The sequence below is a fragment of the Erpetoichthys calabaricus genome, chromosome 9, assembly GCF_900747795.2.
Source record: "Erpetoichthys calabaricus chromosome 9, fErpCal1.3, whole genome shotgun sequence".
In the NCBI taxonomy this organism is placed as follows: domain Eukaryota; kingdom Metazoa; phylum Chordata; class Cladistia; order Polypteriformes; family Polypteridae; genus Erpetoichthys; species Erpetoichthys calabaricus.
In genome coordinates this window covers 85962487-85983438 of record NC_041402.2, presented here as the reverse complement: position 1 = coordinate 85983438, position 20952 = coordinate 85962487, and the positions used below count along the sequence as shown (strand labels likewise).

The 20952-nt window shown below is 35.8% G+C and overlaps 1 protein-coding gene across 1 annotated transcript in view; it reads right to left on the bottom strand.

Annotated features, from left to right (window-relative positions):
* LOC114657881 (meckelin-like) overlaps nt 1–20952 on the bottom strand; it is a 148598-nt gene that overhangs the window by 58309 nt on the left and 69337 nt on the right. The window contains exons 11-14 of the mRNA XM_028809827.2: nt 16072–16137; nt 14031–14175; nt 9981–10089; nt 1427–1529 (exon numbers count right to left, since the gene is read on the bottom strand). Of these exons, the coding sequence (XP_028665660.1) occupies nt 1427–1529; nt 9981–10089; nt 14031–14175; nt 16072–16137 (423 nt within the window). The remainder of the gene's footprint in view (nt 1–1426; nt 1530–9980; nt 10090–14030; nt 14176–16071; nt 16138–20952) is intronic.

The window sequence follows — 20952 nt, the reverse complement described above, 5'->3', positions numbered from 1 at the left end:
GACATTACAGTTGTTTTGGACTGGACCTCATAAAAATATAACGCCATTATAGGTAAAATGGGGAAAATTCTTCCCATTGTGTTATGGTGGAAGGTTTAGGATTCCAGCCAGGATAGATACGAAGGTGTAAGTTATCATGGTAATTTGTTCATTAAGCAGTAACGTTGATCTTTTTATACCAATGTCATTGCACACTTGGCTAGAGCTTTAAACAGCCCTGCTCCTTCCTAAAACTATGTTAACCTGGCAAAAACCCCATTGCTAACTGGGTGCTCCATCACACTGTGTGTTTATTCTTTCTTTTCATTTCTGGTACTAACGGGACAAGGCTGCAGTCAGCCACTGCTTATGTTGACAGCCTGGGGCACAATGCAGATACCAACCATGGATGGGATATCAACCATCGCAAGACATGGTATGGTAATTTAGATTAACTGCATGTTTTTGGGATGTGGAGCAAAGCCACAATACTTGGCCAAAAAAAAATGGACAGCAGAAAACTGTTCAAACTCTCCACAGACAAAGACTGGCCCAAGATTTTAACCTTGACTCCTAGCGCTGTGAGGGAGCATTGATAACCCCATGCCATCATGTGACACTTATGCCATGCATATTTTTCACATTCATGGAAGTGTAGGATTATTTTCACAGTTCTTTCTCAAAAGGTTTTTGTTTCTGATAACAAATATTTTTTTTATGATAGCACCCCAGTTTCTTATGGCTTGTTTTAACTACCCTATGCTATGTTCCAAGTGATAAAAAAATGTACATTTTTAAATGCATCTCTGTATTTATACAGGGAATTGTTGCAGTGTTCTTCCAGTCCAGAATAAAGGTAATCTGATGTTGAGAAACCTGAATAAATACTGCAGGAGAGGGAGCAGACTATAAGCATTATGCAGCTCTGTTTATGACCTGGTATCACCCACAGACATGCAGCAGAACTTAAAAGCTAGCAAGGACCTCACTGTGACTGAAGGGGGGCAGTCTCATGTTGGGCAGGACTAGAAAAGGCGCTCTCAGACATGTACTTCATCATCTTGCCTACTGATGCCCACAGGCTACAGGCAGAAATAATACAGTATGAAGACAGACCACTATGCTTTAGTAAACATACAAATAAGATTCAGAATAAGAGCATTACAATTAAAAGAGTGAGCAGGGACAAGCCAAGGATTTGTTCTCTTACTGGAACAGCCTTCATTTAAAGAAGAAGCAAACAAATAGTGTGATGCTTAAATGAAATTAAACCATCAGTAGCAATGGCTTCCTTTGCAGCAGAATGGCATCTAATGTTTTTAATAAACCTTACAAACAGTTAAGATGATACTTTTGACTACTGTAGCGATGAGAGCACATGGATTTGAATGTTATATATTACACATTATATACGCCATCTCATCTGAGTATTAGTAATCTACTGTACCTGAGCTTGAGGGTTTGTTTGTCCGACGTTATTCACAGTGCTGTACTGTACTGTCAGCAGGAAGGGAGGCGTGTTACCAGGGCTGCTAATTGGCAAATACACACTGCGTGATTTAAAAGATATTGAAACACAACATGAGAAAGCAGTACAAAAAATACATCAAATTATTTACCATTTTTAATTGGCTGTTTTAAAAAATTCAAAATTACTGTGATAATAAAATGGAATGCTAAACTGCAGCTTTGTAAAAACACTGAAAAATAAAAGAAGCACTTTACATGATCTACTACATAAATTCCTCTTTAATTACATTTGGGTTATTACCAGTTGTAAAATTGGAACCAAAAGGTCCAGCTACAAATTATTTCTTTTTGCTTCGTATTCTGTATTAATTTAGGCATCCCAGAAACCAGCAAGGAAATAAAAAAGGGTCAGAAAATGAATGAATTATACATACACATCACAACAATGTGATAGAATATATGGGTTTGGAAAAATGAATGAATAAATGCATTATATGGGCATCCTGTAAGCCTATAATAGAATAAGGAGTTTCAGAAAATAAATGAAGACATGAATATAATATTCATGAACAACATAACCCTGTAATGGCATAAACGGGTTTAGAAAAGGAAAATAATAGATATACTGCAGTGGGTTGGCACCCTGCCCGGGATTAGTTCCTGCCTTGTGCCCTGTGTTGGCTGGGATTGGCTCCAGCAGACCCCCGTGACCCTGTGTTCGGATTCAGCGGGTTGGAAAATGGATGGATGGAAATAATAGATATACAGTATTATGCATATATCCATTCACCCATTGTCAAACCTGTTTGATTCATTTCAGGGTTGTGGAGGCCTGAGCTCATTGCTATTATACCATTTATATAACTGAATTATCTTCCACAGATCCATTAACAACACAAACAATCACATGGGGCTTTGCAGAGAAAACAGAGCACTACTCGTTTAATATAAAATACAAACTTATCAGTGCAAGAAAATCAACTCAGCAGCTATAAGTGAGGACAAAACAATGAAGCCATGACAACTAGAAAGAAGAGCATCATCTTCTTCTTTATCTTCTTCTCCTTCTTCCATTTACTCTTATTTAGGGGTCACCACATCTATTTCCATCTATCCCATTTACATAATTTTCTGCCACACCGACTATCTGACACATTTTAAACTACAACTATGAAAAGGAGCTATACAAATCAAATAGTTTAGACATGGACCCATTTGTTGGTATCGATCCAAGAAAAAAAAGAACTCATCATTGACTCTGTAATAACTTGAAACTGACAAAAGTAACAGACACCCATCAGTGTTTATTGCATATTTAACAAAAATCAGACTTTCGCTTTAAAGTTTTAATTCAACAGAATATTTCCAATAATAACACAAATGAAAATGGCATTGACAAAGATGATGGGACTCTTAATCTAATATTTTGTTGTACAACCTTTTGAGGTAATCACTAGAAAGAACTGATTCCTGTAGCTCTCAATGAGACTTCTGTCTGCATCTGTCAACAGATAGTTTGGCCCGCTCTTCCTGAACTGCTCCAGCTGTGTCAGGTTTGAAGGAGGCCTTCTCAGTTTCAGTTCTTTACACAGATGGTCAATAGAATTCAAATCAGGTTGGTCTCATCCATTGTGTGAGATGGACATCTAGAGATGAGCTCCATTATTACTACTCTACATTATTGTTACTATAATATTCCAAGGTATCCTGTATTTATATTATACATGAGTATAAAAAAGCATGAGCAGCAAATATAGGGTTCAGAAAGAAAAGGAAAATGATAAGGATAAGACAACTAAAATTTAATTAGAGTCAAAAACGGCCTTAAGTTCACGGTAAGGCCTACCAGAGATTGACCTGGAACAGACAGGCAAAGAAACAGATCTGCCAGCACCAGACGCTGCAGCATTGGCTCTAGCCGAAAGTGGAAGTGGGAGCAAAACTGTGAGCAAAGTGGGCAAGGAGAATTTGTCAATTCCAAGAGAATTACTGGAACTGAGCATGGCCCTTTCATCCTCGCTGTCAACTACAGCTAATATACTCTCTGAGTCAGAAGAACAACAATCCCAACCAGACTTACAACTCCGCCAAAGGAGCGCAGAGAAGACCGAAATGCACTGTCCGAGCTGAAGGTAATGATTGCCACACGGGTGGAGGACATAAATGAGACAAAGAGTGATATAAAGAAGGTTATAGGGGATATAAAGAAAGAAATAAAGAACCTAAACAAGAAAACTGAGAAACAGCATAAGGAATAAAAGACCTGGCGAAACATTTAAGTAATAAGTTTACCACAGCCTTTACAGAATTCCTAAATAAAATGGATGAAAAAATACAGGAAAATACTAATAAGTTAGCGAGTAAAATTGGAGTACTTGCTGCTCAGTTTGAAGATGTTAAGCAAACATTTATGATTTGTATTAAAATAGTTGAACAATCGACATCTGACAAAAAAGCAATGGCTGCAAAATCAGAATGCAAGGTGCTCGCTGACAAACAGGCTGAAGATAGATATAGAAGGAAAAACATCAGAATCAAAGGTCTCCATGAAAAACATGAAAGTCCATACTCAGTGAAATTCACAGCTGAACTATTCTCTAATATAACTGGAGAGGACTTCAAATCGAACACGAAGATCTCAGCAGCCTACCATATACATGGATCAAATGCCTCAAAACTGAGAAGCCAAACAAAATTTCACATCCCTTCAGACAGAAAAAAAGACAAAGACAGAAAGAGGAGATTATATTTGAAAATAACTGCATTCGTATTTTCCCAGATTTCTCCCCTGCAACAGTTGCTAAATGCACCAAATACTACACCATTAAACAGTGCCTACACAGAACTGAAATAAGATACAGCCTCTTGTGCACTGCCAAATTGAAGTAGATATTGAGGGTCAGTTTTACATGTTTAGTTCTCTGAATGAAGCAGAAAAAGAGCTAAGAAGACTGATCCCACCATCCTTTTGAAACACGATCATGAGTCATACCATGTTCTAGCAATGCAAAGAAGATTATGCTTGCAACTTGGACCATTTGTAAAGCAACATTTGCTGTAACTATACTGTACATTCTATTTCCTTCTCGGCCTCCTTTCCTTTTTTTAATTTTAAACTTCAATTATTATATTATATTAAAATTACTTCTGTTGAATAATTGTACTTTTTGGCAACCACAAAATAACTATTTACACTTGTTTTTCTTTGCTTTTCACTTCATATCCTTGGTTTATTGCATTGGAAATGTACTATTATACGTTATCTCAGTCTCCATTTCCTAGGTTTATTGTATTGGAACTGTACTTTCAAAGGATATCTCAATTTTAACCTTTTCTACACTGCTTCTCAGGGGTTCTTTTGTCGATTGGCATGTCAGAGCACCAGGACCATGTGGACTGCCTCACACGAGGAGGCAAAATGGGAGGGGGTGTTGGGGAGGGAGAAAGCATTGCTATTTCTTATTTATCCTTTCTACCCAAATAACTGTAAGTGCCAAAACCACAATACGCTTCATAACCATAACACCTGGCAATAATAGGTCAAACCTAGGCCAAAGCTATTATAATGTAACAATGTACCACCTTAACATAAGACTAGAAAATGTCAACAAAAGTTCAGAAGCAATGTTTTTAATGACTAGTGAACTTTGTGAGCTGTAATGTCAGAGGTCTCAATCATGAATTAAAGAGAAAGAAAGTATTCTCTCACTTAAAAGGTTTAAATGCCAAGATAACATTTTTACAGGAGACTCACTTAAAAAGTAAGGACCAGTTTTGGTTGCAAAGGAAGTCGACTGGCCAAATATATTACTCCAGCTATACAAAGAAAACTAGGAGTGTGGGAATCTTAATACACATAACTATTCCATATGTATAGTCAGACATAATATCTGATCCTGAAGGGCAATATGTCATGGTGATGAGCAATTTATTTAATACTAAATTGATTCTGATAAATATAGATGCACGTAACGTGGATGATAGAAATTTAATCCAAAATGTATTTGAATTTATTCCTAATGTGAACACTCATAAAATTATAATGGACAGAGACTTTAATTGTGTTTTTAATCCAGATAGGTCTTCAGCTACACTGGTAATAACATCTAATACTGCAAAAATAATTACAGAGTTTTTAATGGATCAAAACTTATCAGACCCATGAAGGTTTTCAAATCCTAACCTAAGAGTATATTCCTTCTTCTGACAAGTTCATTATTTTTATTCAAGAATACATTATTTTTTCATAGACAATAATTTTTGCCCATTATCAAATCTTGTAAATATGATGCTATTGTTATGTCTATCCACACCCCTCCGCTGATGGAGCTTAAATCACTATGCCCTACACACTCATCTTGTAGCTGGCATCTTAAGCCCCTCTCATTAGCTGATGAGAACTGTACAGAATTCATAACCAAGCAAATTGATTATTTTCTGGAGACAAATGCATCCTCAGAGGTTTCTGCAGGAATACTCTGGGAAACTCTAACATCATTATTATAAACACAGAGAGAAAGCCAATATGATTTTAGCTCAACAAATCCACAAGCTGAAAGTCTGCAATGCAATACCAGCAATTTACCAATATGGACAGAGATAAAATCTTTGACCATAAGAATATAACCCATACATTTTGAGAGTACTATAAATTCTGATATTCTACTCAGTCTAAACAAGATAAGACACAATCTAATAATTTTTTTTGACTCATTACAGATACCACACCTAGATACGCTTAGTGCTTTGGAACTAGATAACCCTTTGACACTCTCAGAATTACTAGACGCTATAAACTCACTTCAAGGTGGGAAAGCAGCCGGTCCTGATGCCTATCCAGTGGAATTTTATTTAAAAAAATGACAAATAAGTTAGCTCCACTATTATTAGCAACCTGCGGTGGGTTGACACCCTGCCCAGGATTGTTTCCTGCCTTGTGCCCTGTGTTGGCTGAGATTGGCTCCAGCAGATCCCCGTGACCCTGTGTTCAGATTGGAAAATGGATGGATGGATGGATTATTAGCAACATTTATAGAAGCTAAAGAAAACAAAATTCTACCTCAAAGTTTTCGCCAAGCATTGATTTCTGTCTTTCCTAAGAAAAAATGAGGACTTACTACATGTGCATCATACAGACCAATTTCACATCTGAATAATGATGTTAGGATACTCTTTGAAGTTATAGCTAGAAGGATTGAGAAAGTGCTTCCAAGCCAGATTTATTAAAGGCAGACACTTACTGTAGCTTCTAATCTTCAATGTTTGTTTAATATAATATATTTACCCATTAAATCTAACACCCCAGAAATCTTACTATGTTTGGATGCACAAAAAGCATTTGATATGGTTGAATGGGACTACACTATTCGGCACATTGCACAAATTTGGGTTCGGCCCAAACATGTGTATGGATCAAACTACCCTATACTAGTCTAGAAGCCTCAGTTTGTATTAACAACATTATTTCAGACTACTTCAAACTAAAATGCTGTACTTGACAAGGATGTCCATTATCACCATTACTCTTTGCAATCACCATTGAGCCATTAGATATTTACTTTCAAAATGCATCAGAGATAAAGGGGATTTTTCAGAGAAGGATTTGAACAGAAAATATCACTATATGCAGATGATATGGTATTGCATATATCTGACCAACAAAAGCACTACCAGATTTTCAAAAGATATATGGACTCAAAATCAATTAGAATAAAAGAACTCTCTAGCACACAATATTAAACTTGACACCTTCCCATTTATCTGAGCTAATCAGTTTAAATATATAGGAGTAAATATCACAAGTAAATGTAAAGCTCTTTTTCAACAAAATTAAACAAGACGTGAATAGATGGTTCACCCTCCATCTCTCATTAACAAGTAGAATCAACACTGTTAAGATGAACGTCCTTCCCAAGCTTCTTTTTCTATTTCAGACTACCCCATATAGATTAAAAAATCTTTTTTAAGAAATTAAACTCAATCATAACCTCATTTACTTGGAATTCGAAACATCCATGCATCCAAAGGGCGACACTACAATGACCTAAAGCAGAAGGAGGCATGGCACTACCTAACTTTCAGTTTTATTACTGGGTGGCAAATATACAGACCATAAAGGCCTGGAAATCGACACAAATTGATGAACATACACAAGACTGGTCTACAATAGAATTAAAATCTTGCAGTATTTCTTTATATTCCCTTCTCTGTGCTCCAGTAAACGCAGACCATCATCAATACTCTGATAATCCAATTGTCCTTCATTCACTCAGAATATTGAACCAATGTAGGTTGCATTTATCTGTTGCAGTTCTACATGACAACCACTTTTTTCCACCCTCTCAAGCATAAACAGTATTTAATGTTTGGAAAATGTCTGGGATTAAAACATTTAGAAACTTGTACATAGATAATGTTTTTGCATCCTATTAGCAATTAAACTTCTCATCAGAATATTTTTCCACTACTTTCAAGCTAGAAACTTTGCTAAACAGAACCTGCACAATTTTCCTCACCTTCCACCTATTTCTATTCCAGAAGAAATGTTGATCAGTCTTGAAGACTCAGACAGCATCTCTACAATTTATAAAAAACATTTTAAAGTCCTTTCAAAGATCCCAGAGTACAATATGGAAAGGATCTTTTACTTAATATCTCAGTGGAAGTGAAAGTGGAAGACAGCCATGCACAGAATAATTCTAGCTCCATATCTGCAAAGCACTCAATTATTCAATTTTAAATCTTCTATCGAGTGCATTTATCTTGATTAAAACTATCCAAAATGTATCCAGGGCAATATTCAACCCGCAAACATTAAAATCTAGCTCCAGCCTCAATGAGTCATATGTTCTGGGCATACATCAAATTAACATCATTTTGGACCAAAAATCTTTGAATGCCTATCAGACAGTATTGGTGTCACAATCCCTCCTAATCCACTAACAGCTGTGTTTGGTGTACTCCCAGATGGACTTAAAGTGAAGAAGGACAAACAAATTGTGATTACCTTTTACTTCACTACTAGCATGTAGACTTATCTTGCTTAACTAGAACAGTGGTTCTCAACCTTTTTGACAGCAAGGACCACTTTACTAGCAGCAAATTTTTACAGGGACCGGTGTGGGGGGGGGGGGGGGTATGGGGTTGAGGATTCGGGGCGGGTTTGTAGGGCAGTTTTATACACAATTTACATTACATTTCTATTATTATGAAGTTATTAAGCAGTTTGCATACGTTTGCAACCCGTGATTTTTCTTCTTTTTTTACATATACAGTAACAAAGACATAGGCATTGCATTTGTCATTCCAACAGATTGCACATCACAAACATTAACACTGTTATCATTTTTTTGTGTCTGCCGTTTCTATAGGAGGGTGACAATGAAATAAAATAGCAAATAAATTAAATGATGTTAATTAGTAGCAAAAACTAGTCACTAATTAAGAATAGCTGGAATTTAGTACTAGGGTATTGTACCATGTTAGCCATTATGAATGTAGTGAGAAGTCAAGCAAAATGACACCTTTTATTGGCTAACTAAAAAGATTATAATATGCAAGCTTTCGAGGCAACTCAGGCCCCAAAACCTATACCCACTGTGGCTCTCCAAGATCACAGTCTGTATATTATACTCTGTAATTCTCTTGCTATAGTCCTGGCCAGTAACTCATACAGCCATCATTACCTTTTAAATGCACCTGGCACATTTTTTGACATGTTTTTGAACTGCCCCTCGGTTTCCTCCTTTTGGTTTTTCACTTCTAACTCTTTTTCATTGATCTTCTCGCTGATATTTCTCTTTATCGCACTTCTACACATCAGCAGATCTTTTTTTTTTGGACACACTGCTTCCAAAGTAGCACAGGCCTCTCACTAGATGGTACATGCCTTTCTGCTAATTCCCGTGTTTAACTGCATTCTGGATTGATGTTTCATCCAGCACCAAGACTGCTACATAGCTAGTAAAAAGCTGTGAGGCCCGTAACTGGCAGCATGGAATGCTTCACCTGGCCTGATGGTTGACCTGTGGCCCTCTTTTGCAGCTGTCTCCATTTTGCTTTTTTCTTAGTATCTTCCTCACAGGGCTTGGTGATGGTTTGCTTGTGAGAGGGTTTTTATGTCTTTCTTATGCATTGTTTATACATTGAAATAAAATGCTTTGTTTATTTATCTTGTTAATTTGCCATATTATTAAAATTTTGATTACAAGCAATCATACACCATTACTAGAAACTTTACAGTGGAAACAAGATTACAGTACAAGATCAATTATGCACAAGTACATATATAATAAAAACCTATAAATATAAGTACTTTTCCTATGTGTTGCCATAAATAATAAAAAATATAGGGCTTGGAGATATTAAAAGAACATGACAGATACTTAAAACAAATAACACTGAAATCAGAAATAAACTTGACTAAGGAATGTGTTTGACAGGTGTGCTGGACCAAGTAGGTCCCATTTGCTTTAAAATTAACCATAAGTAGTTTGTAATCTGAAGATTCTCCAACTTTATGAGCTGATTACCTGAGTGTTAGGCTGCTAGCATAAGTGACATATTGAGGCTGATCACTCAGGCTGTTCTGTTTCCCAGTCAGACCGTCCACCAGGAAAAATCTCCTCAGAGCCCCAGTACCTATGGGAAGAGAATTAATGAGATACAGCAGACAAAACCTAATTTCTTAATACATGCTGTTTTGAGTGTATTGCTAAATGTATTAATTCTAGCAGAAGCAAGCAACTAATTACTAAAGAGAGAAGCAAAAGCACCACAGAGCCAGCAATACTTGTGTTCTAATTTATTGGTATAACAAAAGTTAGAAAATTAATTTAGCCTTGAGTTCAAAGCAATAAAACAAATACACACCGACTCTAATTTTACAGGCATGATGCAGTGAGGTTACAGTGAAATCTGAACATCAAAGTTAATAATAATAGGAAACAACTATATGAAATTCATTTCAAAAACAATTTTAATTTTGAAAGTGTTGTGATAAATAAGTAGTATGCCCAGATTTAAAAAAAAATCAGCTTCAGTGTGTAATGAAACGTATGGGTTTTGTATACTTTGGAGGGGATGAATGGATTTTACCATGGGCAAAACCATTACCATTACACAACCGACTGGAAAAAAAATTTAAGTGAGAAAAGCAAAGCAAGTAGTAAAAAGAAGACATCAGAGATAAAGGCAAGCAATAAAGTGAAGTAGACATGAAAGTGAAGCCTTTGGTTTTAGATGTTATGTAACCTGCCTGTGCTCTAATACTAACACACAGAAACTACTCTGAAATGAGGACAGTCACTATATAAAAATTAACCTATAAAAATAGAAAGTTGTATCTGCACAAAAAAATAAAAATCAGATGCACTTCACCATGCAATTTTTAATAATTTCTAGGAGAATATTAATTCCACATGCAAAACTAAAAAGCTTGGCAACATGTTTTAGCTTTAAAACCTACTTTAGGCACATTATACAATACATGAGACCAGATCTTACAACCATAGATTTTTAATTAATTTTAAATTAAAACCAAAGATCGATGACAGAAAACTAAAAATTCATAATCACAAATTTCTTGCAATTGTTTAATTGATTATAAAAAAATCACCCACCCATCTTTCAAAGTGTCATATTTCAAAATAGCTTATAGCATGACAAAGCCTAATCAAGTACTGTACTTGTCACAAGGCAGAACCCTGGATGTGGCATCACAGGACTCATGGACACACATCTGTAATCACTCATATCAGCTCATTTAAGACAGGAAATTAAATTATCGTGCAAGTAGGAGGAAACCAGAGCATATGAAAAAGAGGACACACAAATATTGACCAGGGTGGAATTCAAACTGTTATAAAAATGATCATCTTAAAAATATTATGTTTTCATTCTTCCTTTTCCAATCATATTATACAGTAAGTATATTATAAGAAGGATAGAACCTCAAACAGGCAGACATGAAATAAGCTTTCACCTGTTTTTCTCATAATGTGAATAGTGACTAAACTGTTTTGTTTAGTATGGATTGTCCAAAATTCAATTTCTAAGTCAGACAGTAGATGTAAGAAGTGTATCTGATTTCCAAAAAATATCTATAGTTCTCTACAAGCATCAGGGTTCAGACTAATGGAAGATGAATTTCATATGACAACTGATCACTTGCGCTGGTCCAGAGAGAGGGAAGCCTCACACACAGAACTGCAGAATAGGACAAATATTGTACTTTACCCTTTATCGAGAAAAGAGATGCAGCTTTGTTCTACTTAGTTTTTATGGGTCATTCAGGTTTTTCTGAAGAAATTATGGTCTGTCTTGGGGATATTAGCATTATATAAGTGCCCTATTATATAAATCATTTTATGGGTGGATTGAACCTGTAAGAATACACCATTTGCTAAACAGTAGAGGAGAGGAACACAAATCTATGACTAAACTTGGTGGCTGACACAGAGGACAACCAACAAACAAGAAGAAGAAGATAAAGAATGGGCAGTTAAAACCAGAAAATTATTGGAACTTCTAAGAACAAATGGGCTACTATTAAATACAATTGACTTTTAAAAGATTAGTTTAGACAGAATACTTATGTCTGTAAATTACATAATAAGTAAGTAGTGAATTATTCGTCAAGGGTGATTGGCAAAATCAACATAAAATAAATGGTAAATTTTGCTAGAATCACCAGAGACCATTGAAGCATCACTGTGATACTCCTTCTACTCAAGTTGTGTTCTACTTTTTTTGGTCACTTGTTGACATTTCTGTGAAAAATAAACATTCCTTTGCCAAATGGCCAGTTGTGTACATGCTGCAGGAAACTCTTGGGAATTTGCATGCAGTGCCATAACTGGCAAAGTTTGCTCATTCTTTGAACATTAATAAATGCTTTTATGTTTTTTCCAATGTTATATTTGTTCTTCTTAGCTGTTTTCAACATCTAAGCCTTGGCTGTCAAAGATGATGGGCTCAGATCAGTGTTTGCACACATTTTAATTGACCCAGTTCTAGTCTTCATACAAATCCTTTAATTTTCTCTCTTCAGCAGCACTTTCTGTTGTAAATAATACTAGGGGGCTTTGCCCCCTGCTCACTTTGCTTGCTGACTCGCTTGCCAATCCCCCCCATCTCTGCCGCTTGTGTTGTGAACAGGGGGGCTGAATGCCCCCCAAAAGCACACAGTCACTTCTCCGAAACCCCCTCTTAAATGGTGATACAATGGGAAACAAATAGTTTTTTTTTTACCTCATCTTTGCTTGATCAGCTGCTGGCTTGCTGCTGCTGCCATGCTGTGTCATCTGCATCTCGCGCTGCGTACTTTTGTCATATCACCTATGTCCATATATGATCTCTTTTTGCTTTTACCATTTAATCAATATCACTTTGAATTTTGATTCCATGTTTGGAATTACATTGTGCCAACGCAACGTATAACTGCCTGTGAGTGAATATCGTTTCTTTCTCTCTACAAGAAATGTGTCTGACAGTAGCATTCACGCAAATGAGAACTGACTTCTCTCGCGGGATTTCACTTTCACCAAACCACAAATCTTTTAATTCTCGAGGATACGCCTTTTCATTTGGAAGAAACACTACTTTTTTTTCGCTGATGGCAACACGAATTAGACGATCTACAAGTCTCCGACTTACAGTTTAAATCCGAACAATATATTCGATCTCTTTTCGCTGTTCCGTTATTTCATAGAGTAATAATTTCCGTTTGTTTGTGCCAATGCAATCTTTACTATCCTTTTTTTGAGACTTTCGAATTTTCGTACTTCCATTACCTCTAACCTGCTCTTCATGAGTACCACGCCAACGTTTTTGAATTCTTTACAATGTTCTACTTTGTCATCTGCTCTTTGTTTTATTTCTAGCCCTGGGCATGGATAAATCTCCTGGCACAAAGCCTCGGTTGTGAAAGTGTCTCTGTGAGAAAATCACATCTCGTCTCCTTCCGACATTTTTTTTTTTTATAATAGAGAGAAATATGGGTAATGCATAGATGTAACCATACAGACATAACAATGATAATTTAATATGCTTATAATGTCATTGTCTGCAGTGTGTTTTTACTTTGCCCTGATAAAGCTGGCTTATGTAAAAGGTGGGAGACTCATTAGTATGAATAATCTGAAGCCTAAACTTTATTTAATAATTTGGAGGAGTAGACGTTAAGCTAATTCACTTTATGTTAATTCCTGTGGACTGTATGAAAAATGAGTTGGATAATAATTGTGTTATTAAAAAGTCTCCTGAAGATTTAGGTACAAAATGAGTGTGGATTTGCATTAATTAGTATTATAAACATAATGATTTTTATGGCTGTCATGGAAACATATTAACATTTGCAATCTAGTCCAATTTTGATTGTACCATTTATTATTGCTGATAATTAACAATAGTATATTATTAAGTTATTAAGGAATTATTTATAGGAATGTCATTGATTGGATGATCAAGGTCATAAAATTACATTACTCATGAGAACACAGAAAAAGACAGTACGAATTGTAGTCCTCCGATTAAGTATCAAAGCTCAACATTTGAATAACAAGTACAGCAGAGTATCTTACCTGGGTTTGCTTGCAAAAGATTTTGGCTCAACACTGGAATTGGCCAAACCATCGGATTCCCAGAGCTGTCATTATATTGAAGGAACAGCTCATAAAAAACTGGCTCAGGAAACCACACAAGAAGTTGAGAGACTTGTATGGAACACTAAAAAGAATGTAAATGTGAATAAAAGAGAGTGATAAAAAGCAATTATAGCATTACCGTTACTACAAAACTAAATTTACTTTAATTTTAATTAACAAGCATTTTCACACAATACAGCCTGCAGTGTGCAGATATTATACTGCTTTAACTATGCGATCCATTTTAAACAGTATTAAATAAATCCTTTATTGCATCTCTAAAAAATACTTTTGTTCAAATATCAGCATTTATTTGACCTGCTAACTTAAGTGATGCATGAAAGGATTTTTGTAAGCAAAAATTATACAGTTTACCACATACTGCCAGAAACTTTAACAAACCCTAACTTCAATGCAATACACTGTACATCCAGAGAAATGGGATCTCACAAGATGACCACTTGCTAATTGTTAGATTCTGGTTAGCTGAAATTGCTTTGTTTGAATGCAGCCTTAGTCTTCTCATAAAATGATCTTCTTGAGCCAATGGTAAAAACAGTACTTCTGATGTTTATTTCTCAGAACAGGTTCAGCTGATGTCTGACCACTTTGTAAAGACAGTTTCAGAACTTGCTGCATGATGCTCATTCTCAACACAACATCAAAACTGCCTGGTGTTCTGAGCTCTTTAGGTTACATTACATGCAATTCTAATTCAGAATAATTAAAAGTCAGCACAGAGTGGACATGTTGTCATTGTAAAATCAATTTGGACATTACAGCAGGAAAATATGGATGTTCACAGTTTAAACATAGCAGGCTTTATCTCAATCAGACAAGTATTAAGAATCCAATAATCAGCACCTAAGCACAACACATTTAGCCCATTTAGTCCACTCAAGATAATATGAATTTTGAAGTTTATAAAAGAAAATGAGATTCTTTAAAAAAATGGTACTTGATTATTAAAAATACATTTCATGTTTAAAATATATCATTTTTACTTTCTTCCATTCTTAAACAAATTCTGCTCTGTATGTGCCTCTCAAGAGTTTTCACTTTGAAATCTTAACATAACCTGATATTGTCAAACCCATTTGATCCAATTCAGAGTCAGTATTGGGTGTAAGACAGTGTCCATCCATGGACAGGACACCAATTCATTACTCTGTTCAAGCACACACACATCCCAAACAAGACCAATTGGGAATTTTCACTTTAACTAACAAGGTAAAATAGCAGGGCACAAGATTATTTTGAAATTTTTAGAACCACACTTACAGGTGCCACTTAACTCATTCTGAGTCATTAAAGAGATTTGAAGCACCAAAATTCAATTATGGGTATCACAGAGGTGCTTCTTTAACACGTCCATATGGACTGTACACATTCTCTGCAAATCTCTATGGGTTATTTCTTGGTACCTTGGCTTCCTCATTCATCTCAAAAGATGTGTAAATTATGTTAACTGGTGAATGTAAACTGGCGCAATCAGAGTAAGTGTGAGTGAGTGTGCCATGTAATAGACTGGCATTCTATCCTGTGCTGGTTTTTGCAGGGAAAGGCCACACTGATGCTACTTGAATGAGTGCTTTTTGAAATGTAATGGCTGAATAGATTAAATAAAACAGAATTGTCACAGTGTAGATTTTGAATGATCTGGCAAATTAAGACATTTCCATGCCTGACTAATATTAATTACTCTTTCATAATTAATTCTTTCTTCAGGTTTTTCTGAACTAAATGTGTAGTATAGGTTGTTAACATAACTGACATTAAATGAAACTTTACATAAAATGTTCTAACTGCAAGTATTAAAGCAAGAAAATGTGAAAACTGCACAAAAGCCTGTGTACTCTATTGTGAACCTTCAAAATTAGGTTATTGCATGTTTCATATATTTATAATTTACACCCACACAACCTTGAATTAGAAAAGGTGAAAAATCGGCTAGAGGAAATTTGATAAAATAACATACAGACTGATTGTAAGATGTCCCAAAAAGCCAAGCTGCATCGAGGGTCTTCTGTGTGCCTGAGCAGAGCTGAAAAAGAATCAAAGGGGAAGAATTTTTACATTTTTTACAATCTAAAGTACTCCATATAAAATTGTGAATACTATTTATTTAGTTGCTGTTCATATCTATATAATTTCAGCCTTGGCTGACTCTTATAATGTTGTTATTGGCAGAAAGAAATAATGCGAGTCGATGTAAGTCTAACAAAAAAATAGCTGTCTGCTTCCATTAGAGAGCATGGCCAGGGACAGGCCTGAAGGGTGTGGACGGGATGAATCGTTACTCAGCCTGACAGAGAAGATGATGAGTATGTACAATATAAAGCATTATATATGGTACTGAAGGCACTATAGTAGAAGTATACAATAAAAAAGAAAATCAACTGCCCAAAGATAACACGCTGAGAGACATTTTCAAAAAGAATACTTGATTATTAATAGATATCTAATGTTATTTATAGAGGCATATTTAAAAGACACCCAGCTATCATACACCAAGTAAATTGTGACATTCTACTGAACATTGTAATACACATTTAACTATTTTAAACCTGAATAAGTGACTTTATTTGTTTGGTTACCACCCACCAAAAGTAAATATTTACTGTATACAGTTCCACCCAGGGGGGTAAACATTAACATTATACAAAGTTATTGTCTGTTATACCTCATTTTTATCACTCTTTAATTTAATATTGTTTTTTATCAGTATGCTGCTGCTGGAGTATGTGAATTTCCCCTTGGGATTAATAAAGTATCTATCTATCTATCTATCTATCTATCTATCTATCTATCTATCTATCTATCTATCTATCTATCTATCTATCTATCTATCTATCTATCTATCTATCTATCTATCTATCTATCTATCTATCTATCTGAGGCCACAGGTTCAACACGCCCTCGACCCTCTGCAGTTCGCATACCAGGAGAAGGTGGGAGCGGAGGATGCCATCATCTATATGCTACACCGATCCCTCTCCCACTTGGACAGAGGCAGTGGTGCTGTAAGAATTATGTTTCTGGACTTCTTTAGCACCTTCAACACCATCCAACCTCTGCTCCTTAGGGTCAAGCTGACAGAGATGGGAGTAGATTCATACCTGGTAGCATGGACTATCTTAAAGACAGACCTCAGTATGTGCGTCTCGGAAACTGCAGGTCTGACATTGTGGTCAGCAACACAGGAGCGCCGCAGGGGACTGTACTTTCTCCGGTCCTGTTCAGCCTATATACATCGGACTTCCAATACAACTCGGTCCTGCCATGTGCAAAAGTTCGCTGACGACACTGCTATCATGGGCTGCATCAGGCGTGGGCAGGAGGAGGAGTATAGGAACCTAATCAAGGACTTTGTTAAATGGTGCGACTCAAACCACCTACAACTGAACACCAGCAAAACCAAGGAACTGGTGGTGGATTTTAGGTGGCCCAGGCCCCTCATGGACCCATGATCGTCAGAAGTGACTGTGTGCAGAGGGTGCAGACCTATAAATACCTGGGAATGCAGCTGGATGATAAATTAGACTGGACTGCCAATACTGATGCTCTGTGTAAGAAAGGACAGAGCCGACTATACTTCCTTAGAAGGCTGGCATCCTTCAACATCTGCAATAAGATGCTGCAGATGTTCTATCAGATGGTTGTGGCGAGCGCCCTCTTCTACGCGGTGGTGTGCTGGGGAGGCAGCATAAAGAAGAGAAACGCCTCACGCATGGACAAACTGGTGAGGAAGGCAGGCTCTATTGTTGGCATGGAGCTGGACAGTTTGACATCCGTGGCAGAGTGACGGGCGCTGAGCAGGCTCCTGTCAATAATGGAGAATCCACTGCATCCATTGAACAGTATCATCTCCAGACAGAGGAGCAGCTTCAGTGACAGACTGCTGTCAATGTCCTGCTCCGCTGACAGACTGAGGAGATCGTTCCTCCCCCACACTATGTGACTCTTCAATTCCACCTGGGGGGGGTAAACGTTAACATTATACAAAGATATTGTCTGTCTGTATACCTGCATTGTTATCACTTTTTAATTTAATATTTTCTTTATCAGTATGCTGCTGCTGGAGTATGTGAATTTCCCCTTGGGATTAATAAAGTATCTATCTATCTATCTATCTATCTATCTATCTATCTATCTATCTATCTATCTATCTATCTATCTATCTATCTATCTATCTATCTATCTATCTATCTATCTATCTATCTATCTATCTATCTAGAATACAATTTGGAATGTAGGTTATCAAAAAGTCAAACAGACTTCAAATAAACTCTGTGACCCACAGACTTATAAATGACCATATTATGTCAATTTCGATACCATATAATTATATATAGTGTGGTAATTTTAAAATCATCACAGTAATCAAGTGTCCCTCTCACTGAGTGATATGAGTAGACTTTAAATGGTTATTTATTTACTATAAATCCCTTTTAATTTTAATACTGTGCTTTCAGAAAAGGCCCCGTGACCCTGTGTTCGGATTCAGTGGCTTGGAAAATGGATGGATGGATGGATTTCAGAAAAGGCTATTCTAAAGCAACTACAAAAACTATTTGCCTTCAGCTTACAAGTCTGTCCAAATTTCAGTATAAATTTAAGGTAAATTCAGTTTCACAGTCCGTACAAAGGCCAAGGTGACTAGTATCATTGCCACATAGATTTGATTCTCAGCCTGGTTGCTAGCAATGTGGAGTTTCTCCGTGAACGGAGTCCACCTTTTTTCATGAAGTAATCCAGAATACATTTATATCCCAAAGATTTGCATTTTAAGTTAAATGGTGACTCTAAATTGGTTCACAATGAGAGTCTTGTGATGGAGTCGCATCAAGGACTGGTTCCTTCCTTATGACCAGAAGATGGATGGATACTTAATCTTAATTCCCATAATTACATACATGCGGCAGAAGTTAAGACTACATTTACTGTACTTCTGATATTGAAAAAAGGGATACTGCTACTTCATTCATGTTTATTTTGTAATTCAAGAATTGAATCAAATCATCCTGCTACCACAGGTATAGCTTACAGTCACTTCGTTTTCTAAATCTAAACCACTAAAAAGTTATAATTAAGAAGTTAATATGTGGACATTTCATTCTTTTTATTATACAATAAACACTTCACTTTAAAGTTGAGATACTGTATAATGAAGAAATGATGAATAATGAAGAAAAAAGTCTATGACTGAGGACAGCAACAGCAGCAATCCAACAATCATCTAAGTGAAGGACATGTCCCTTTTGATCATAATAATTGTACATATTCACTCATTTTACTTCATTTAAACTAGCAAGTAATTAGATGCCATTTATTAGTGTAAAAGGTATTATTAGTGTAAATTAATACAAATGCTGATTCTGCATCTGGAGGAGGATATACAGCAACTGCTGATAGCAGCTGATGTTAAATTAAAACATAAAGGATTTAAGGAAAAAATAGTTGAACCACTCATGTCTAACCAAGACATACTGCCAGAAAACACAGTAAAAGTCCTGGCATGAAATTGTATTGCATGACGGTGTACCTCAGTTACACAAATAGAGGCTCGATGGCTGACTGTCAGTTTAGTGACACACAAACGTTTACCACAGTATATATATATATATATATAAAATGACGTATATATATATATATATATATATATATATATATATATATATATATATATATATATATATATATATATGTGCCCTGTGTTGGCTGGGATTGGCTCCAGCAGACCCACGTGACCCTGTGTTCGGATTCAGCGGGTTGGAAAATGGATGGATGGATATATATATATACATATATATATATATATATATATATATATATATATATATATATATATATATATATAATGACTCTCTCTATGAGCGTGATTAAATTAATTATAATAAGTTGATTGTTAAACTTCTGCTTTTTTGTTATTTTCAACAAATAGCTTTACAGTAGCAAAACAGACATTTTCTCCTGAATGTTAGGCAATGATTAATAACTTTTTAAAACCTTTGCTTTTCTTCTTTTTGAAAATAAACTGCTAACGCTAGCACATTGAATGTAGTTACTAGACTGCATCTTTTAAATTAAGAATTCAAAGCAACACATTTAATTGTCTTTTTTCCTTTATTTGCTTTGCTGTCTAAAATCTTTTATGAGGGAAAATCTAAACTGAGCGGCGATTTCCATTCTTATAAACATTTTGCATTCAGGTTAGATTGCAAGAAAAAAAAACTAAGTATGAACACATTTCTTAGAGTCAAGTCCAGGTTGTCACATTTGATGCAAAACTACAATTTTTTTTAATGTTTTCCTTCTTTCCACATCCTCAATAAAAAAGATAAATTAATAAATAAAGAAAATAATAAAGAAAATTTAAGGTATTATAATTTTAAAGTATTTCTCTCCATTGTTAGTACATTCTTTACCCTACTTTGGGTATGCAGAGTTATCAGAAACAGCTGGTGTTACTAAAAGAGACATACTGTACCTAGGGTAGCGCCATTGCCTCGTGTTTCTGAACAGGCCCCGGGTGAGTGTTTGAATATAAGTGGGTCATGTGATGGACCAGTGCCTCAGCCAGAATTAGTTGCACATAATAAATCCCGGTTACCTATAAACCTAACCTGAATTATGTGAGATTGAGAATATTATATTACATAAGGTCCATCACAGAGCCAATCCACACTCACAAAGTCACAGAAGGCCAGTTTAGAATCACCATCATTGAGATGAGCACCTGAAGAAAAACCTAAGGAATACGTATATATACAGTATTGCATGAGAATCAAATTCATGCTGGAAATTGGAATCATAAAATGCAGGATAGAAAAGCAATACATTTTTCAGCAGTTATTGC